At 31.4% G+C, this 24279-nt stretch overlaps 1 protein-coding gene across 1 annotated transcript; it reads right to left on the bottom strand.

The window, feature by feature from the left end:
* Positions 1 to 868: 868 nt before the first annotated feature.
* Positions 869 to 9179, bottom strand: LOC132753598 (BTB/POZ domain-containing protein 6-A-like). The gene is made up of 4 exons (XM_060744082.1): positions 9112 to 9179; positions 2325 to 2402; positions 1407 to 1658; positions 869 to 1118 (listed from the first exon to the last, which is right to left on the bottom strand). The coding sequence occupies exons 1-4, from the start codon at positions 9126 to 9128 to the stop codon at positions 869 to 871; spliced, it is 597 nt and encodes a 198-aa protein (XP_060600065.1). The 5' UTR covers positions 9129 to 9179.
* Positions 9180 to 24279: the final 15100 nt, after the last annotated feature.

Raw genomic sequence — 24279 nt, 5'->3', positions numbered from 1 at the left:
TCCGATATGTTAGAAATATGTGAGAAATGGTCTGTTTCCATGTATCCAAAAGGAGAATTACCTACAGGTTCTTCGCTGAAATGAAATTCAACATTGGTATTGCCAGACATATTGATGGGATTCAAGAAGATAATTTCATCTCCATTGGTTTTATAATCAGTTTTTTTGACTCCATTAACAGCGATTCCTTTTACCCAGCCAACAAACGTTCCAGTGACATACTTTAATCTTAGAGACTTACTTCTTGTTTCAACTTGACGTCCATCAAAATAATATGAATGTTGTCCAATACTGTTATCATTCTGTTGTACATTTAATACACAACCAAGCATTACGGTCGTATGTTGCTGATTATACTTAAACTTATTAATGTCTACAGTAATTTGTGCTCCCAATCTTTCCCCTTGTCTGAAATTTCCCAAAGGTGTTGACCCATTTGTTGCGTTATATTGATGCAGCGCCACTATCTCGTCGCTGGTTAGTATTTCAGATGGAGTAACAACGCGCGCAAACTCATCTGTTGGTATATTCGGAAACCGTATTTGAAACAAAGCTTTCCCAAGTTGATCGCGCATGTTTTGTCCAGATTTAGATTCACAATTGTGTTCCGCCCATTTCAATGCTGCTTTAAAAAATTCTGGAGACAAAGTGATCCCTCGGAAGCATTAATCACAACAAAATAACATAAGAATTGCAGACTCGGTTTGATTGAGTCTGTACATGAGGGATAATTAATAAGTGCAACATCCCTCACGCCCCCTAAATACATCAATTTCGTCGCTTGCTAATTCGTCTCGTTTGAGAATATTCAACAATGTTGCGTGCGATAATTCTATAAAACCTGGAGCATAATTATATTATATTAGCATTATTTATAATTATAAAAAAGGACCATGGATGCATTATCCATGATGAATGAAAGACATCTCTCTTGTAGAGGGTTCATCTGATAAAAGATGGCATGCTCGATTATCTGACAAACATTGTTCTCATCAATGTTGTTTTGAAGAAAGTCGGAACATTGTCTGACAAGACCAGACAAGTTGTACTTTTTTGCTGCATACAAACAAGGTAAGACATTATTTCCGTCAATCTCTGGCTTGTCGGTGTAGACAAATCTAAAATACAGAAAACGAAAATTATTCAATCAAAAAAAAAAATAAATAAATAAAAAAAATAAATGAATCATATATAAATAAAAAGTAAAAATGAATGATATAGATTTTCTATCTCATCGATATTCAATAAAAGGGTATGTTAATCTAAGAAGAGAGAATTGAAAAAAAACAACAAAAAAACATTTTGGACAAACGAACATGTCCTCAATTTTTATCCTTTTAAGGTCGTCACCATAAATTATTGCAGATTTAACATCTGTGCGTTCAAAACTATTGTGATATATAAACCTTAAAATCGTCTTCATTACGTCAGGTTTCACATCTTTTATTAGCACCGTTTCATCTCCCTCTGCAAGAGAACCATAAAACATAGCTTCAAAAACATCACTGCGCATGCTCAGTACAAATTTATGTGCTGGAAGTTTCACACTTTTATCTTCGCTGAAGGTAAAGCTGATGTCAGAAAGATGTTCTGAGAAGCAAAGATATGACACACATTGCGCAACCGTTCTAGATTCCCTCCAGTCATTATCAACTGAACTGAAAGAAAAGAAAAATATATATCACTTTACTAGACATAAATGGTAGGAAAAGTAGTACTTTTAGCGGAATGCATGTACAAGATAATAGAAATTGTCTTAAGCCAAAAGTATAACTTTATTTTTTTGAAAAATATATGTATGTATATATTAATCTATATCAATTCCTTTTGAATGTTTCGTTTAACATCTCGAAGTGAATACACTAAGCAGTCACAGGGACACAAAACTTATTTTTATAAAGAACAAATACTAGTCCATTTATTCAAAGATGAAATTCTCTCAAATGTCCTTCCTCCCACCCCTTCCCCAAAAAGGAATAAAATATACATTTGTTTGTTTACTAAATATAGATATAAATGCGATGTTACAGAATTAAACGCAATAGAAACCAAAATAAAGTAAGGAAGATCTATAAGACACCTTGTATAATATAAACATTTCAATATAAAATCCCCTATAAAATTGTTTCAAGAAAGAAATCTCCGTTCCTCTGATAAGATGATCGAAAATATTTATGATAAGCAAGCTGCCGTTATGGGAAATAAATCGGAAACAAAATCAGATCATTAAGCGGAGGAACGGAGCGTGCTTTAGCTACTTCAGCTCCCTGCTTTTAGTTGTTGAATATATTTGTTTTTGTAGAACATCGTTTAAATCAACGTACCTCTCCATTTCTGAATTTGAAGACATTGCAGATGATTCCTTTCCAGAGCCAGTAGCCATTCTTGACATTTTTCCCGACCTGTAACAAGAGCAAAATTTGAATCAGGAAGAAATGTAGGTTCTAAAAATACATTAACGTTCTATTATGAAAAAAGGAATTTCTCTACTTTAAAAAGCGAAAATTGACGGGGAAAAGAAAAACAAACAAAAAACTTCGAGTCCATATTTACTTTCCTAGGAGAGAGCCTCATATAACAAGACATATAACAAGACATTATAATAGTATTAAAGTATAATTCATGGATATTCAATTCATTGAGGAAACAGGTTTATATTACTTGATGACTTTAATCAAATGACATTCTTACACATTATAAATGTGTGTTGTATATTTAGTTCTACACATTCGTATCTAAAGGTCAAACAAACTTGCCTTACTTTGTTACTTTTTAAATTTTAAAGCTACAATACAATACACTTAATTAAAGTGCCCGTGGTGAAAATTTATCTTTTCACGACATTTTATTTGTTAAACAACATATTTCCCGCCCAAACAGAAAATGATCAAGAAATCAATGAAAAACTTATTGAAAATATTTCTTTTACAAGTTAGAAACTGTCCTTCGTGAATACTTGTTGTTTGTTAGCAGTTTATATTCATATGGAAATGTGTTTTTCATGATTTGAATTGACACGAAAAAGAATAAGACTGTGGCGACAGCCGAGGTTAAGGTGACAACGGAGTTAATTATCACTAAAAATACCTAGAATGAGATTTTGGCTAAGTATATCTGAACACATTTGTAATTTAATTTTGGAAGCAGTTAGTCCAGAAAATATGTTTTTAAACGTTTTAAAACGGCACCTTAACCGTTTTCATCTACTTTGCGTATTAGCTGCCCGCCCCCCCCCCCCCTCGTGAGGCATCAATGAGGGAAATCGGTAGTTCCATTTATACGGGAATAACCTGTTTATTTTTAATAAGTAGATACTGCCCGTAATAAGTTAATCATTAAATCACTGTATATCTTTCATGAATATCTCAACATTATATCTTCTACCTTTTATTTAGCCTATTTTTTTATAAATTAAGAAATTGTCGGCTAGGTTGTAGCATAAATAATTCAGCAAAGCGGCAAATCGCTGCTAAAATATCCAAAATGTGTAAATTAATAATGTATTTGTCCCGTAATCTGATAGACATTACATTGCGTTCATAGACTTTTGTACGAATTCAGGAGCTTGCTGTATCGTAGACCTCATTTTCTAGCAATATCAAAAGGAACAGACAACATTTTTTATGAGAACGCCTATATGACTCGTGGTCAGGTGTCCCTGAAAAATTTCTAAAATATTTTTTCGATAGTCTGCGGATGTATCAATAAAAAGATATGAAAATGTATGTTTAGTGAATGCTTTGAATATATTATTCACCCATGAATTGCGATCAAACAAAGTACTAATAAGCCTAGGACAAAGTATGAAATTTATATTATTTCCCACATTATAATATCCCGTTCTAATTTGAACATCGTACCACGGACTTTAAGTCTGTCTGGAGCTCAGTTTTTCGTTCTTTTAAATATATATTAACGGAATTCCGTACACGAATACACAGGCCGAGTGACACTGGTATAATATAATACCAATGATGATAATAATAAACTTTAAAAGTGAAACAATTAAATGTGTTCCATTTTCCCCCACCGAGTGCCTCAAATTTTACCGATAGTCACGTGACATGTGCGACAGATACCAGACGGACGGTAACGTTCAATGACGTTAGGATTTGAAGAAATTTCTGCCATGAAATGATATTATTTAGCAGCTTTTTAATTGGTCAGATGTCACTTGGTCATAAAATCTTTTTAGAGTATGTTACCGCAATTTGAGACCCCCTTTGGTGCGATATTTGTGTGTTATGTAAAAATTTAGCGTGAAGCGTAGGGGTCTGAGCGATAACAGCCGATTTATGACACTCCGTTTGCTGCTGAGTCGGACTAACTTTGAATCTGCATATCTTTTTTAATAATCAAGCAATTTACATGCTGTTTCAAGCACATGAAAGAAAATTAATTTACGGAGGGAAATGTGTCAGTTAGTTTTTGTGTCGCCTTGAAAAGGTGACATATAGGGGTTACTTTTGTCGGCGGTGTCGGCGGCGGCGTCTGTGTCGGCGTCCCCTAAAGCTTGTCCGGAGCATAACTCAGTCACTATAAGTCTGATTGACTTCAAACTTGGTATGCATGCTTCTTTCAATAACCCAAAGTGCAGTGTACAAGGACCGGTACTCTGCAATTCTTATTTTTGGAGTTATTGCCCTTTGTTAATTTTTATACTTTAATTTTGTCCGGGCCATTTCTCTTCAACTAAAAAAGCTATGGACTTGAAACTTCATAGGATGATAGATCTCATTAAGAAGAAATGCAGTGCACAAGAACCAGTACTCTGCACTTCCTAATTTTTGAGTTATTGCCCTTTGTTAATTTTCATACTTTATTTTTGTCCGGGCCATTTCTCCTAAGGTATAAAAGCCATGGACTTGAAACTTCATAGGATGATAGGTCTCATTAGGAAGAAGTGCAGTGCACAAGAACTGGTACTCTGCATTTCTTATTTTTTGAGTTATTGCCCTTTGTTTATTTTCATACTTTAAATTTGTCCGGGCCATTTCTCCTTAAGTATAAAAGCTATGGACTTGAAACCTCATAGGATGATAGATCTCACTATTAAGAAGTGCAGTGCACAAGAATCTGTACTCTGCATTTCTTAATTTTTGAGTTATGGCCCTTTGTTAATTTTCATACTTAATTTTTGTCCAGGCCAATTCTCCGAAAGTATAAAAGTTATGGACTTGAAACTTCATAGGATGATAGATCTCATTAAAAAGAAGTGCAGTGCATAAGAACTGATACTCTGCATTTCTTATTTTTGAGTTATTGCCCTTTGTTGATTTTCTTACTTTATTTTTGTCCTGGTCATTTCTCCTCAAGTATGAAAGCTATGGACTTGAAACATCATAGAATTTGATAAGAAGTGCAGTGTACAGAAACTGCTGCTCTGCACGTATTATTTTTTTAGTTATTGCCCTTTGTTATTTTTCATATTTCATTTTTGTCCTGACCATTTCCCCTAAACTACATTGTTCACAAGGCGACACATCCGACTCGCGGAGTTCTAGTGTTTGCTCAATCAGCGACATAATTATCTTCAATTACGTAAAATAGATGGTAAAAAAGTCGCATACAATGTTTGACGTTACGTAATATTTTTTTGAGAAAGACAGAAAAAATCTCAGACACTTCTCCCCAGATATATTATGTTTATATTCCTAAAGTTTGATGACAAAAAAATAAAGAAAATGACTTTGATATGACGATTTAAAATTATAGTTTTTGTTCAAAATAACATTTTTTTCAAATATGTTATTTCTTATGAAGATTAGAGACATTAAATGCATAATAGATTATAGATATATAAATAACAATCATTACTAAAATAAGAAGGTTAAAATGACATTTATGAGAGTACCACGAAAATTGTCTGTTGTCGCCTTAATATATATTTTTTTTCACAACATATCACATCAGTTTTGTTTTATAATTTATATAACAAGCTTTTATATGGCTACATTATTTTATGTTTCACTAAAGTTTGTTTCAGAACAACAGCATTTGAACAATGACCTACAAATGATAGAGTGACAACCAGTTTATAAATAGTAGAAACGGTTTTCCGTCAAAGCTAAAAATATCGTCTGCCTAAAATGCAAGTAACGTTAAGAATTTGTTTAAATGAAATGATGCAAAAATGCATGGAAAGTGTGATTAGTTCTCGTTAAATGTATAGAGATATTTTGTGTTTCTAACACTTAATTATCTAATAATAGTTAGAGCTATTAATAGAGTTCGGTTTTTGGAAAACCGATGTGGAAGCTCATATAAGTTACTTTCATAATAATCAAAGTTACAATAAATGTATAAATTGATTTTTGCGTAACTTTATGGTTCAAATCAACTGAATGATTTATAATTGCCTTTGACGAAAATTATGTTTCATTTATTTATTAATCGTACATTATTTCTAAACCTGTAACTTTAAATAAATTCAAATATGGGTTTTAAAACCATATAACTTTATAGACTATATCATTCGGCCTTTTTAAAGAAAAAAATCAGATTTGGTATGAAATGGCTTTGATCTTCAAATTCCTCCGTTTATTTGTTATTTTAACATGACTTGTGACATTTTCAATATACACAAAGAAGAAAATAATTAATACGACAAACGAACGAAACAGAAAGTAGATGAGGTATTGATAAAATAAATTGTAAATATTAATTTAATATCACTGACATAAGTACATATAGGTATTTTATATTCTAGTATTTCAACTTTTACGTTTATTATCTGAATCAAAAACATATGGAAACAAGGGTGCCATAGTCACAAAATACGCCCGTTTACGAAAGCTTTAGATGGAGATGGGGGCATTATGGATAAGTGTTATCTAGCAAGCAAGTTTTTATTCTTGGCACTGTGTTGTTAAATGAACCTTAAAACAAATCAGTAGGGAAGATATGCACAGGATGTGTGACCTTGACCTTGGTCGCAGGGACCTGAATTTTATGCACGGCACTCAGCCTCACAATGATGAACATTTGTTCCAAATTATATTGAAATCCCTCTATGCATGTAGAAGTTTTGCTCCAGACAAGCGTTTTTCTATGAGCTCTAACTGTGACCTTCACCTTTGACCTAGAGACTTAGTTCATGTGCAGGGCACTAGTACTACGTCTCATGGTGGTGAACAATTCTATAAAGTAACATTAAAATTCCTCCATGCATGTAGAAAATATACTCCGGACAACATCTGGATATTTAATCATCTCCAGTGACCTTGACCTTGCAAATATTAACCTAAATTAAATGTGTCACACCTGTAGTCATGATAGTTACCATTTGTGCTACAATCCATCAATAAATGATGACTAAATGGTCCCTATACACATCTTAAATTTTTTATCTGAACTTTGACCTCTATGTGTAACATTGACTTTGGTCGCAGGGATCTGAATTTTGCATGCGACACTCAGCCTCACAATGGTGAACATTTGTGCCAAGTTATATTGAAATCCCCCTATGAATGTAGAAGTTTTGCTCCGGACAAGCGTTTTTCAATGAGCTCTAAGTGTGACCTTGACCTTTGACCTAGATCATGCATGGAGCAATACATATCATGGTGGTGAACATTTCCATAAAGTATTATAAAAATTCTTCCATACATGTAGGAGATATGCTCCAGACAAAATCTGGATATTTCACCATCTTTAGTGACCTTGACCTTGCATATATTGACCTAAAGTACATGTGTCACAGCCGTAGTCATGATAATGACCATTTGTGTTACAATCCCTCAATAAATGATGATTAAATCGTCCCTATACACATCTTCATATTTTTATCTAAACTTTGACCTCTATGTGTGACCTTGACCTTGGCCGCAAGGACCTGAATCTTGCGCGCGACACTCCGCCTCACAATGGTGAACATTTGTGCCAAGTAATATTGAAATCCCTCTATACATGTGGAAGTTTTGCTCCGGACAAGCATTTTTCAATGAGCTCCAAGTGTGACCTTGACCTTTGACCTAGAGACCTGGTTCATGTGCGCGACACTGCTCCTCATAGTGGTGAACATTTCTATGAAGTTTCATGAAAATCCCTCCATACATGTAGGAGAGCTGAACTGAAATTTACTTGAAAATTAAAATATAATTAAATTTCTATGAGAAAGTATTTACATTTGATAAGGTAATTACTGTATGATCTTTATGAACAAATACCAAGTCTACAGAACACCATAGTTATCACAGTTAAGAATCTTGACCAATGAATGAAACATGTGTAAATAAATGTTACATTCTTTAGAACATACTCAAGTCCAACAAAGAGGATTATTTTACGCCCTTTGATTAAATTCTATTTTTAGAATTGAAAGTGAAAGTAGATCAAGGGGAGTAATTGTGTAAGTCATTTATGAACAAAGTAATAACTTTGTTGTCGCCCTTTGATTAAATTCTATTTACAAAATCTGGAATATTTCATCATCTTTAGTGACCTTGACCTTGTATATATTGACCTAAATTATATGTATCACAGCCATAGTCTTGATAATGACCATTTGTGTTACAATCCCTCAATAAATGATGACTAAATGGTCCATATACACATCTTCATATTTTTATCTGAACTTTGACCTCTATGTGTGACCTTGACCTTGGCCGCGAGGACCTGAATCTTGCACGCGACACCCCGCCTCACAATGGTGAACATTTGTGCCAAGTAATATTGAAATCCCTCTATACATGTGGAAGTTTTGCTCCGGACAAGCATTTTTCAATGAGCTCTAAGTGTGACCTTGACCTTTAACCTAGAGACCTGGTTCATGTGCGCGACACTGCTCCTCATAGTGGTGAACATTTCTATGAAGTTTCATTAAAATCCCTCCATACATGTAGGAGATATGCTCCGGACAAAATTGGACGCCGCCCGTCCGCCAGGGGCGTTCCCATAATACGTCCCGTCTTTCAAACGGGCGTATAAAAACACAAACAACCACGAAACAGAAAGTAGCTACATTAAAATAACAAGAAAAGTAAATGAAAGTTTTCCTACACCAAACAAGTACCTTGAATATTGTACTTGTTATGAAATTAATAACATATCTCTGCGTAATGTATATTATTTAGCATACATTAACAAGAAAGATAAAGTAAAATTAATTACCTTCTTGAGTCAGACATATCATCTATCGTTTACGAATTTCCGGTTAACAATATCTAAATTTAGATTGTAAAGTCATATCTATGTATAGATATAAATAGAAATAATCTTAGACGAATTTTGATATACTGCTTCAAACGTTCATTTGTTTAACTATTTTGTTGACAAAATTAAAAAATATTTATTAGTAAAGTAAGAGTTATAGAAGCAGATTGTTACTTATTCATAAAGTGTAACAACTTTGGACTTGTATTTTCTTGTTTGTTTTTTAAATCTAAATCATAACGAGTACACTGTAACTCTTAAACCGATTTTGCTTGGTACTCGTAACTTCTTTATACCGAAAATAACCTTTGTCATAATGGAGAAAGCATTGTTTAGTTGCCCGATACAAAATATAATTATAGAAATTTTCTGTAAGTATGGACCGGGTCAAACCTAGCATGAAATAGAGCAAATTAAAGCGTTTAAAGCAAATCACGAGAAGTTTTGTGATCTAGAAGTTAACTGATACTATCATTTAATAATCGATAAAGCTTTTAGTGGTGTTTAACAAACTGCCTGACTGTAATAAGATATCCTTATCTTATCTGGCTAAAGGAAGATGAAAAAGTGATACAGGCACAGATCCGCTAAAGGTTGAGACACTACCTCGCAGACACCTTGGCCCTGGTCTGTTGAATTTATCCGGCATTAAATATTTTAAGCCTTTTTAATTAGAGCTTCCTCAAGTACTGAATTCAATACAACATGTATTTCACATTGTAACAAAAGGGAACGGAGAATGAGAAGTATTAATTATCTAAATTTTAACTGTTAACATAATGTTTTTACAAAATGAAGATAATTTTAGTAGAATCTTTTTGTCACATCTATTCATTAACCTGTCAAATTTAAAAATATTGGGATGAATATAAAAAACTGGGAACTTCAAGTCTTATGTCATTAAAGTACGCACATTCAAATAAGTAGTGAAATTCATCACCGAAAGCTTGATACGGACATAAGGATCAGAGTCTATTGTTATGATCAATTGCCAAATTGTCTGCCATAGGTCATTGTTCTAAATTTACATTAATATTTTCCTATGCCAAATGGAAGTACATCTAGATGTTTTGATATTATGTTCGATACACTAAGCACTTAGAAGATTTATCAATAGTACTATGCATACATCATGTAGTCTAAGCTTCACAATATTTTTAAAGTGATTAATATTATCTACCTTCTGTTTATGAAAATATTCTGACATGCCAAGGTTACAAAGTGTTTCTTTCACAAAATTTATCCATTTAAAATTAACAATATTCCTAGAGGACAAAGACAACAGTATTTTATAAAGAAGTTTATATATCTTATTTTCCATAGCATAAATAATTTTAATCAGAAACACACAGCTCTTGCTTTTACTTGTAAGACTAATGAAAATATGCCTAACTCAACATAAACCATAAAATTAGGTGTAGAAGTTTTAAAATTCAAAATAAATTTTAAAAAATACAACTGAAATTTCTCCAGAATTTGAACTTGTTCGAATCCCCAAACTGCACTTTAAAAAGAAGGATAGGTACAACCCTAGAGTTAAAAAAATGTAGTTGCAAAGAAATTGGAAGACATAATTTACGGAACTTTTGGATCACAAAAACATTGCTCTTCTAGCATTATCAACAAGATTTTTTTTTATTTCAAAAATTTGCCGTTATAATTAGAAAACTACTCCAAGGTTAACCAAAATCATCCTTAGGTTTTGACTTAATAAAAACCACTATTTTAGCTTCATTTACAACAAGATTCCATAGCTTATAGTAATCAATCATAGCATTTAAGATATTTTGCAAATCAGTTTTGCTTTCTGCTAAAAGTACAGTACCATCAGCATATAACGAAAACTAGAAAACATTTTGAAGAACTCCATTAGAGATAGATATTTTTGGTCGAAAGCCGTCTAGAATAAGTTTGACTTCCAGTAAAATTTACAGTGAAGAAGGTGATTCTAAATTAAAATGATAATGATTGATCTTGCCATTCTAAAATAACATTTTAAGATAATTCTAAAATAAAATCAAAAGGAAAGTTCTTGTCAATATAAAACAAGAACCGGTTGAACCGGGTGATGCTCCCCGAGAAGGTTCTGGACACAGGAAAGTATAAAAAAAATGAACAAAGGGCAAAAACTCCAAAATAAGGCAAAGCAGAGTTATGTTTTTTTGCACTGCACTTCTATTCAATGAGATCTATCTATCTATAAAGTTTCCTGATGATATCAGAGTTATGTCCCGGGTAAAAGTCAAAGTGTAAAAATGAACAAAGGGCAATAACTCCAAAATTAGACCAGGCTTTGTTTAGGTTCTTTAAGCATTGCAATTATATCCAATTATATCTAGCTACCTACAAAGTTTCATGTTGATATCTCTAATAGTTTTAAAGTATTGTCCAGGACAAAAGTCAAAAAGTAAAAATAAACAAAGGGCAATTACTTCAAAATAAGGCAAGGCAGAGTAATGATTCTTAAGCACTGCACTTCCACCCAATGAGACCAATCTATCTACAAAGTTTCATGTTGATATCTCTTATACTTTTAGAGTTATGTCCCGGACAAATTTCAAAGTGTAAAATAAACAAAGGGGGATAATTCAAAAATTAGGCAAGGCAGAGTTACGGTTCTTTTGCACTGCACACCTACTCAATGAGATCTATCTACCTACAAAGTTTCATGTTGATACCTCTTATACTTTTAGAGTTATGTCCCTGACAAAGTTCAAAGTGTAAAATAAACAAAGGGGGATAATTCAAAAATAAGACAAGGGCAGAGTTACGGTTCTTGTGCACTGCACACCTACTCAATGAGATCTATCTACCTACAAAGTTTCATGTTGATACCTCTTATACTTTTAGAGTTATGTCCCGGACAAATTTCAAAAGTGTAAAATAAACAAAGGGGGGCGGGAATTCAAAAATTTGGCAAGGGCAGAGTTACGGTTCTTGTGCACTGCACACCTACTCAATGAGATCTATCTACCTACAAAGTTTCATGTTGATACCTCTTATACTTTTAGAGTTATGTCCCGGACAAAGTTCTAAGTGTAAAAATAAACAAAGGGGAATAATTCAAAAATTAGGCAAGGCAGAGTTACGGTTCTTGTGCACTGCACATCTACTTAATGAGATCTATCTACCTACAAAGTTTCATGTTGATACCTCTAGTTGTTTCAAAGTTATGTCCCGGACAAGAAAAGGGGACGGACGGACGGACGGACAAGGCGGCGACTATATGCTCCCCCGAAATTTTTTCGGGGAGCATAATAAATTGTAAAGGATAGTGATAAAATGAAAGGTACAGGATAGTTTTTTTCAACTAATTCTTATTAAATTCCTGAGATATAGGAGTTCTGTTTAAAAACACACCCTCCAACAAATCATTTTACACTGCGTTTAAATCTCATTACATCTTCCAGTGAACAGTTTATTTTACATAAGGACTTACTCAGTTTATTTTACACAAAACCTTACTTACTTATAACTTTTGTCCAAAATAACGAGCCACCAATAACGTTTACGAACCCTGTAAGTGTACTCATGCAAGATTAGCATTGTGTGAGTGAGGAATGCATCGTTTATCACAAATTAAAAACACTAACCAATGAAAGATAAAGATGTGTATAATCGAGCAAATAATAAAATAAAAATAAAAACAAAATACATATAAAAAAATTAAAATAAAGAAATAAATTTGAGCATTTAAAAATTCAATCCATTCATACAATAATTTAGATAAAAAAGGAATGAAAACAATTTGATTTTTTTGTATATTAAATCAAATGTAAATCAACCTGAAAATACGAAAAAGTAGACATTGAGATGAGTCTTATGAATATTTAATCCTACTCTATGAGTTATTTTCTTAACCAAAAACTAAGTACAGTAATATTAGAAATACCTCGATTAATAAAGTTTATTTGAATTAAAACCAGAATGTACGAAATCTGAAAACAAATTAGTGTGAATTTAATTAAGGTAAAGTGAGGTAACGGTGACCTTACACTTACGTAAGGACTAAGTATACATTACTATTTGAGTATACATTACACTTACACAACATTTCTAAAATTCCGGGTATCTATAGTGACCACAGTAGAAAAAGACACGATTGTCTGATCACAAACAAAAGAAACTAAACTTTGATCTAGTGCTACAATTATTGAAGTAAAGTAGTGCAACGAAATATAGTCTCTGAAATAAGAAGCGATATAGCCTATATTTCTGTAAAATCAGAAGCAATATTTGTTTTATTGATAATTACAATCTGTACTTTTATAAAAATGTGATCCTTATAGATTTAAATAATGTTTTAAAGTTGAGATGCAGAATTGAACCAGAAAGTCGGAGCAAAATAAAAAGACATTAAATTAAAGACACGACTAGTCAATATAGAAACACAGGTTGAATCTTTTTCTATAAAGTCTGGAATTAGCCTTTTGTACAAGTAATAGCTGATCCAAATGCATGCTGTATCTATATTTTGACCATGCATATGACTGAGAAAACAAAATTAGCAATAAGATTTAACTCGTTGCTCAGGTCAGATGCAAAAAATTGGTTCAATGTCAGTTCAAACTAAATGTGATAGTTTCTAAGCCTACTGGATGTCTTTTTACCGTGTCCTCTAACGTGTTCCTGTATGTTTGAACTATATGTGAAAGGGTTCGATTTTGCAGAATCCGATCCAAATTTATTATCATTTTTCCGAAAATGAAATTGTATACTTAAAGTTTCAGATATATCGATTGGATTTTTGAAAGAAATTTCATTATCTTGCTTTTTATAATCAGAAATGACTGTTCCATTTAAAGTTACTTTTTTGACATCTCCCACAAATGTTCCAGAGACGGATTTTATTTTAACAGATTTACTGCTTATGTGACATTGTGCGAAATTACTTGAAGTTGGACGAACAGAATCAGTACCCCCTTCTATTTCCAAAAAGCAACCGAATATTCCACCACCTTTATCCTGTCGCTGTAGATATCGCTTTAGGTTTACCGTAACTTATATCCCTGATCTTTTGTCTTTTATGAAATTTTCCACATGAGACGATGGGAACGAGCCTTCTGTTGCTATATACGGATACAAATTCAATAACTCATCCTTGGTTAGTATGAACAATTTTGGCATAATAGGAAATCTTATATGAAACAATGCTTCTCATACATTTATATTCATACACGTGACATATTTCAATGATTCAGGAAAAAGGAAAACATAACAAGGTCGACTTGATGTATAAAAGTGTAACATAATATTCAAATTTCAAATTTAACGAAAAGCAAGTGGATATAATGTATAAAAGATAAAACCCATGTGTTCTGTACACTATCAATATCATAGCTTAATGTTTTCTATTTAACTATTTCATATTTTATATCTGAATCAAAACACGCCAATTACACAAACAAATATAACACAGAAAATAGATATGGCGAAAAGCAAGGCAAATGAAAGCTGATTTTAACTTTCAAATGGACCTGAACCATTTTAGTTTTTATCAAATACCAAAATATCTCATATTTACGTACATTAAAAAGCATAACTACATAAAAACAAAAAAGAAATTACCTTTTTATATTACCAATCGCGCAGATTGTTCCGCTACTTCCTTTTAAATTTGTTTTTAATCGTATTTTGTTACAGATATTTATCCCTGTTTGTTTTAATGAATAAACTTCGACAATATTTTGTAAAATTTAGTCGATCATAAATGTCCTTGGTATATTCTTATTTTGAAACTATTCAAGATTCAATTAATGACGGTTGAGAATGTTATTCATAAAAGGAGGTTTATTTGCGTGTATATACTTTTTTGTATTAAAACCAATATGAACTTGAATGAATTATTTTCTTTTTTTTTCATTTCAATGCAATTATTTATATAGCTGTATAAAAAATAAATTTTATAAAGAACGTTTTTTTTTTTAGAATTGAAAAATAAATGACATAAGTCATTGTTAAGTTGAGTATGGGACTATACAAAGACGTATGTCATTGATCATTGAGTCCAGCACATTTAAGTGTTGAGAATTGAGTAACGCTCAAGCCGGTGCTAGGGGCGTTTTATTTAATTTTACCCATAAAAAATGGTGCTATTATCAGTCAAATATAAGTTATTTTTTATGTATGAATATGAAATATAAATATGAAAGTGGGCGAAGTCAAAACTCGTTATTACTTTAAGAGACTTTTTTCTCCTTTTTGTTTGTAAAAATTGATATTAAAATTAAAAAAAAACAATTTTTGTTGAATTTTTTTTGAAAACTATCTAGAATGATAGGAAATGGTCTAACTAAGTAAACTAATATAAACACCAATATTTAATTCAGCCATAACCGCTGTACAGACGTTTTTTTTATTTGCGTGACGTCACAATGTATAACAGTCAAAACAACATGATCAAACCGATTGAATTTCACTTTTATTTCACCATAAATACTCTGTATTTCGTTGAAAAATATAAAATGTAAAAGAATAAACACACAAACATTGTATGTGTATTGAACCGCGTCACGCATCTATAAATAATCAATATACTATTGTGCGCTGTAAAATTGCAGTGGCGTAGCAAGCAAGGGGATTCGTAACCATTTTTCTTTTATAATGAAATTTAAAAAAAAGGTTATTTTTTCGCGTTTATAAAATGAAAATATAATCCATATTTCACGAAAAACGAAAGAATATCCAGTTAATAGTTTAACGGTTAAATCAAAGGAGCTCATTATTCGCCACTTTCAAAAACATAACATAGTTAACCTTTAGAAATCGCTGAACTCGTGATTGTATTAATGATTGATTGTTCTCTTTTTATATTAAGAGAACATACTTCTTTATCAAAGTTCATGAAAAATGATGATAACCGATAGTACGCAAGTCGTTTAAAAAAATAATGAAAAAAAAAGTCGTGGAATATTAAAAAGAATGTTAATTCGTATTAATTAGCTGTTGTTGTACATAACAGGGTTTGACTGTGTAACGTAACATTTTCATTGTTATGAAATGCATCTCAATATAAGGATACAATCTTAATTAAAGAAATACATGAACTAGTGTGTTCAGTTACTTTACGATTGAACTAAGATATGCTGGCATTTGTATAAGTAATGTTTTATATTAAAGCTATTATCAAGAGATAAAAAACTAATATGAAAAATTTATTTAATGAAAATCTTGAAACATCTATAAACCCTTTTGTGATACAAAAAATATAACTCACATCAATAAAACTCCCCACTAAATATTCTAAATTTCGATAACAAAACTTATTTAAAAAACAATTAGAACATCTTTTTTTCCGAAAACCACGCTGTATTGCATGTCATATATAGATATTTGCAATGACATGAAGTAGTGCATGTCATAGAAGAGCTATTGTAACGACCTTCCCCATTTTCAGAAAACAAATGTCACTTGGCTTCTTTCCAATACAAATTGTTTAAGATTTATAAGATGAGAACAAATATGAAATCTAAACCCTGTAGTGACGTCACACAAGCATTTGATGCATGCGAAAACATTTGATGTATACATAGAAATTAATAGAGGATATTAAATTTTTTCTATCATTTCATGATTTCTTTTCATCGAGTAGCATGAAAATAAATAGTTCATGAGTAGCGGTAGCCACGAGTGAAATATGATAATTTTCTGGCCACAAGATGAAAATAAAAAATGTATTTTTAGAAAAAAATCTTGAATTTTCCGTTTATTATATTCTCTTTTTTTATTACAATTTGAAAGAATTCTCTTAAATTTTGTTTACTTGCAGATTTAAAAGAAAATAGTCCGGCGAGACACTAGAGAAATTACGGAAAATATGTTTCACTGCAGTGACAAATAAATTTTAACATTGAAGATACGGAAAATGAAAATACAAATTTTATTTCATCAATATTTGATTTATAAGTAAATACAAAAATTTAAATATAATTTATAGTACAGTTTAACTTCGTATAATATTGAAGAAAGAAACAACAATGCCAATCGCAACTTTTCGCCCCTTTTCGTAAGTCTTCGGATAAGGACCTCGAACACAAAAGTATGAATGCACAGAACGGATATGGTATTTCAGTGTAACTTACGCTAAGAAACTTAACATGTAAACAAATGGGTATTTAATGCCGGAAGTTACTGACAAATTTCTTTCAATACATTAAGTTAAAAAAAACTAAAATGAAAAATGAAAATAAAGTGAATTTATAGATATAAGAGTAAACAATACATTATATATATATTTATTTTTGTTCGTTAATATTCGTAGGTTTTACGATTTTTACCTTATATGGTTATGGTCAGTGAGCCATGCACTGACTGTATACGTAAACCAGTGTTATAGGTGTATTGGTCATTCGACGCAATACTGGGCAATAGTTAACATCAAGTTTACACGACACAGTATACATGTCAGACAGCGAGATAGAAAATGCTGGTTGTTCACGTGGTGGTGCTTCATTACCAGGAGAAGGCGGTAAGTCCCCGGGGGATTCAGCTATAGAAGCGTTTTCGCTGTTTAAAACTTATCTTGACTCTCAGTTAAAAGATGTCAAGAACGATTTAATTGATATTAATCAATCTCCTCAGAACAAGAAAACTGTGAATTTGAAAAAGGAATCGAAAAAATACAGCATGCATTTAATATTTTAGAAGGTTCCGCTCAAGCCGGTGCTAGGGGGCGTGAGGGATGTTGCACTTATTCATTATCCCTCATGTACAGACTCAATTTAACCGAGTCTGCAATTCTTATGTTATTTTGTTGTGGTTAATGCTTCCGAGGGATCACTTTGTTTCCAGAATTTTGTAATTAACAACAGCAGGTGTCAAGTGCCGTGTGACAGCCGTAAAAAGATGCCCCGTACTTCACTTCAGTGTTGTTATATTTTCTGGTCCTTATAGATCATTGATGCAAGGGAGATTCTATACGACGGTTTAATATATTTAAATGGAGGGGTTGGTAATAAGACAAGCTGCCATGTGTTGAACAGTCCGGAGTTTGTTGATGATAATTTAAGACAAACCGACCGTATAACAAAGCATTAGAAGGTCTGACCTGTAGGTCACAAAAGAATGTATTAAGCATTTTGAGGCATCTGTGGAAAAGAACCTTCTTGTGTGGCCTATTTGTTGTGCCTAGCAAGACCTATTTACAGCATTTATAATTTAAGTTGCTCCATATTTTTATAGGATAGTGGAATGTGTAAAAATTCTAACACAAAATGGTGATTTTATCCCTGTTTCTCAAACTGTTAAAATATTTATCAGCTAGGCTTGTATTGTATTGAGATAAGAATGAAATCATTTAGGTTTTTCCAGATAATAAATGCATCCATGACACATATTGTCTAAGACGCCAGATAATCTTAGTCGTCAGCATGAAATTTGTGGAGACGCCATATTTTCTACCAAATTAATGTTCGTTTAAATTTTATTTTGTAAATATATTTGTATATTTTTTTGCTTTACTTGTTTCAGAATTTCTCAAAATTCCCTAACGCTGTTTTCCTAGAAAAGTTGTTATTGTGCAAAATGACCAATAATTGAAGAATGTTGTAAAGTTTTTTACTCAAATCTGGCCAAACATCAAGCATAAATTTAATTTTCAACATAAGTCATTTCATTATTATCTTTTGCCTCTAAAAACTTTAAGCGTTTTTATGTTTTGAGTATGTTGCAACAGTAGCGATTCAGCGAAATGTTACTGATGTTATGATTCAAAATTGTATTTTTCCACAGAAAGTAAATGGTACAGAAGTGAAATTTGAGATGTTTTTCTAAATTTCAATTACAACAGTGTAAATGTATCAAACTTTGCATTTTGTAATGCATAATCATGACATTTAATCCCACAACATGCTTGAAATGATAAAACTGAAAGTCTCATACTTCCTGGGTGTCTTTTATTTTACGTGTCTTTATTTTACCACTTAGTTGCTACGACAACAGAACCAATGAATGTTTTGGTAGAATGCAAATCTACATTTAAAAATAATTAGACTTGAGAACATTTCAAAATGTAGAACATGTTGGTTATTCTTAGTCTGAATAATCGTTATATATCAATTTGCTAGAAATTGGGACACAATTTTCGTGTACCAAACTCGCTTTAAGAATATCAGAATTCACATTCTTTCAAAATAAAGATAAAAATAAGGGTACAATTAATAAAATGTTGTTCAGGTCTATGTAATAAATGGTAACAATATTCATTTTCACCGCTATGCCTTTGCTGGTAATAAAAAATGTCAGCCCAAAACCGATAATTTATACTTTTTCATGCATTTTTTCGCAAAATTTATCTATGAAATCCAGAGAAAATGGATTAAATAATAGAAATGCGTCCATTTTCATATTGTTCCAATAGGATGTGAAGTTCTTGCATCATCTATACTAAAATAAATACAAAACTAACTATTTTTAGCAAATAAAATTTGTATGCGCCATTTTTCAATACATTGGCGGCCATCTTTGGGGCCATCTTGGCGGCCATCTTGGATTTTTTGAAACGTACCATGATTTGATATGTCTACCCAAAATGTGTGTAAACTTCAAATATATAGCTTTACATAGATATAGCATTTATCAATGGACATTTTTTGCACACAAAAGGTCCCCAGGGACTGTACTTTAGTGACAGTGTCGAAAACACCACTTGGTAGACAAAACAGAAAAGAAGTTTTATATTATGTGCAATTTTTTGTAATACTTAAAGGTATCCCTCGTGAACAGACTTAATCAAACCAGGTCTGCAGTTCTCTTGAAATTTTGTTGTGATTAAATGCTTGCGAGTGATCCCTTAAAAATCACTTATTAGACTTGTGATTTTTTGGACGGACGGTTGATGGTGCTACTCAGGTGCTTGCTCATGCCTGAAATTATCCGCAAATGGGCAATTGAAAGAATAATTTTACATTAAACAGGTGGAACGTTCTGTTTACTTTAATACATAACTGGTATACATAAAGAACATTAAAACAATGGACCAATATCGATCCGTACATACGAAACATTTTTAAATCTCAATACCTATTTTTGCCTTAGAATAGTATAAATCTTATATTGAAAGCGTTTAAGGATGTCTGACATAACGTTTTGTTGTAATTATATTTTATGACATTTTATTTTCAGATGTGAAAAAGTCTAAGGGCTATATTCCTTAAATGGTGTAACACACAAAAACGAAGTTCATTTTTATGAGTCACACAAAGTGAGATTTACTACAGGACAATATCAATTCTACGACATTAAATTAATTCGCCTTTAATTAAGATATATCATTTAGGAAATGATGCTTTTATAGAACTCTGAATACGGATAGATTTTAACACCACATTTTCATGTATTCATTATTCTAAAAGCCATAGAAAAAATTTTATGTACAAATTGTATCAAGGATTAAGATATGAGTGGCTTTAAAACTTGAAAAAAAATATATACAGTCGTTGTAAAGAAACATCCTTGGAATCTAATTGAAATAACAGTTCTCCGTTGTAGGCCTCTCATTATACATTATGAAACGTTACCTTTTAGTCATATCTTGAGGGTGATATCACAAAAAAGAGATTTTCCTTCCGACATGTTGTACAAAATGACACTTTCTGCCTCTAAACCTCTAACAATCTCGCCATAAAAAGTAATTTACTATATTGTTTTGTTCATCTGGTCATTTAAATATTTTCACATATATACCCTACAAGTATGATGATCTAAATGTGAAATGAGTTAAGATACCATGTTATGAGCAATATACTCGACTCTACATTTCAACACAAAACAAAATTTCTTCAAAACGTCAATGAATTTCCTTGACGGCTTTATAGTAACTTAACGTATTTATACACGTGACTAATTTGAATGATCCAGGAAAAAGAACTAAAGAAGGCAGATTTGATGTATTAAAGTGGTACATAATATTCATATTTACGCTAACGCAAAAGCTTATGACGTTATTGTTTTGTAAACAAACCAAATCTGAATGTTAACATTGACAAAAGTTGAAGACGAAAAGAAGAAGAAGAAGAAAAAAAAAGAAAAACACACGCATACAAACAACACAAAACAAACAACAACAACAACAAAAACACACACAAAAAACCCACAAAAACACAGTGCTATTTAATTATTTTATTATCAAAGGCGAACTCGACGATTCTAGCAGGAGTGCACGTATTTTTATCGAATGTGGTTACTACTATGACAAAAAATATTGAAATGTCATACGATCATGACGTAGATAGTTTGTAAGGAAAGATTAAACATGGAAATAGAAATATAAATCTTTGATTCAGATAAGGGAATCTGCACAGTCTTTAAAATATGCCTCACATGTATCTTTGTTCTGAATCATCCTGATTAAAATAAACCGGTTAAACCACTTTAGTAGTGTTATTACTACAATGAGCTTTAAGGAAGGTCTGCTTTGTCACCTTTGATCCATTTGATGTAATTCAAACATGGCGGAATCACTTAGCTAATAAAAGGAAAATGTCAATTCTTTTTCTTCTAAAGTCATGCTTAAATATTGTAAAATTTATAACAAAGAAAGAATCCAAAATAATAAATACCTTGAAATCAAGAAATTTATGACCGAGTCAAATATGTCAAATATTTTCTAAATATAGATCTTTCAACGTATATAGATTGTTAAAGCGTGCAATACAAAATTAGCATATTTGTTAAACGGGTAACGTAACAAAACATAATACGTTGTGATTTAGAATTATTTCATTTGTAAAATTGAATTTCAGGTTAATATATTAATTTAGAGGAAGTGTGTTTAACCTTTTCATGAATAAGATCATTGTATTCTATTATTATATTGTTATATTAATATATTTAAAAAATAATACCGGTCTAAGCGGTATTTATCTTTTTTTTACAATGGTTTGGAGTTTTGGTGTGTAGGAATTGTTTTTTTTGCACTTAACTATTAACTCGTCCTATGCGACCCAACAACCCTACCCCCGTCCTTTCAAACATATAGAAAATTCACGACCTCAATTAAAGTGATATACGCATAAAAAGATGTCACGGCCGTTATATATAAAGAAAACAAATTTATAGAACGATTATATTAAAAGTAAATAGACAATATTGTCAAAAAGTTAGTTTCCATGCACAATTCATCGTCTCGGACAAAGTTTATGTTGTGTATGGAAACTATATTTCTTCAACAAATAATGTAATTAAGCATCCTTATATGAAAACAGAACTGATGATTTCATGCTGGTGATGGTAATATTCTCCCGATATGTTAAAAGCATATGTGACATAATTCATTCCAACGTATTCATAATGATAATTACCTTCCGTCTCTTTATAACATGTATAATGAAACTGTACAACACATATTTCTTACAAATCATCTAAGCGAGCATTTTCGAGATAAATGCTATAGAACAACGGGAAGATCTAAAGTTGTAAACAATCAAAGGAGAATGGAAAATACCTTTAACCCGAGCTTTGAACTTGCATTTGCATTGCTTTAATCATGTTTCAACATGATAATGCTACTGCATATGGTCATTACTAAGATAGTTTTGCACACTTTTCCTATTATTTTCGGTTTCCATTTGATATATCTACATATTTAAATGTACTCATTTATTACAGTTCATTTATAATAAAATGACGATAATCAGACGTAACCAAGTCGTGGAATATTACAAAGAACGTTAATAAGTATTAGCTATTGATATAGATAAAACATTTTGATTGTGTAACGTAACAGTTTCATTGTCATGACAGGAATCTCTATGGCATTAGTAAAAAGTAGGAAAAAAATCGCAATAAATGCTTACACATTTCAGGAATGCATTGATTGTTTTTCAATTACATGAAGATTGTGCTCAGATTTTCAGACATCTGTACAAATTTTATATTTATATTATGTTTCTTATTAAACCTAATATCAAAAGGTAAATTCTAATATAAATTTTAAACATGTATGAAAAGAAAATCTTGAAATAAATGTTCATCTACTCTTTTGTTATACACAAACTTACCTCTATATAAGCAAAATTTAGATAACAAATCTTGTTTTTTTTTGAAAATCAAAACACCTTTTTCCGAAAACATATTTGATCTTTTGCCATAATTATAAAGATTATTTAATGACATAATCTAGTGATGTGCATGGCATAGGGGATATACAAAAAATGGCTTTCCCGATTTTTGGAAAAGAAAAAAACCGTCTCCAAGACTGACACAGTAACGCAAAACTTATGTATTTGTCTGGGATATCATAAAGGGCATTATTTAGAAGTAACAAATAAATATCTAAAATTGTAGAACCCCCCTCCCCCAAAAAAAAACACAAAACAACAACAACAAAACAGTATGTCTGCTTAATACAGAACTCTCCCATGGTTAGATGTAGAAAATGTTTGTCAAGAGAAAAAAAACAATTGTGCCTACTTTCCTTTTTTGAAATAAACTCATCCATAGAAAATGGGTAATACATGTATTGTATAATAAGATTTATTGAATGATAATATGTTATACAAACCCTGTAATGACAACACATGCATATATTCATGAATACATTAATAATAAACATTAAGTATATAATGGACAATACAAGCATTTGATACAAGAGAAAATATGAAAGAAATAAAATAAAATTTAGAATAATTTATTAGACAGTTAAACTATGTGTAATACTAAAGAAAGAAAGAAACATACCTATATTAATCAATCCAAATAACTGAATAGGTTAATTTGACTTTATCTAAACTGACTGCGAGCATAGATATCAAGGCATTGATTTAACGGATATCTTGCTAATCCATTCAAGTTTAAATAAAGTATTTATAATTACACCGATCATTTGTAGTAGGTATGACTAGTTGTTGATTTCATAACCCTTGTAAAGTATCAAACGTTTCTTTAAGATATATAATTTGCAAGGTTTAAAACGTCAGCTAAAAGCTTTCTTATTATCATGATATATATAAACATATATAGATACACTATTGCACTATAGAGTAAAATATATTTGATGAATCATACGCTTGAAAAAACTCTTGTATTCTTCAATCAATACCGGCTTTTGTTGAAACAGACTTTATCAAACGTTAAGAATCTATTGAACTTAATGTAACCATTCCTGTATATTGTTTATTTTTATATGAG

This window comes from Ruditapes philippinarum, unplaced genomic scaffold (assembly GCF_026571515.1).
Source record: "Ruditapes philippinarum isolate M1 unplaced genomic scaffold, ASM2657151v2 ctg805_1_1_1_1, whole genome shotgun sequence".
Classification (NCBI taxonomy): domain Eukaryota; kingdom Metazoa; phylum Mollusca; class Bivalvia; order Venerida; family Veneridae; genus Ruditapes; species Ruditapes philippinarum.
Note: the sequence above shows the minus strand (reverse complement) of the source record. Positions and strands in the feature narration are given on the sequence as shown.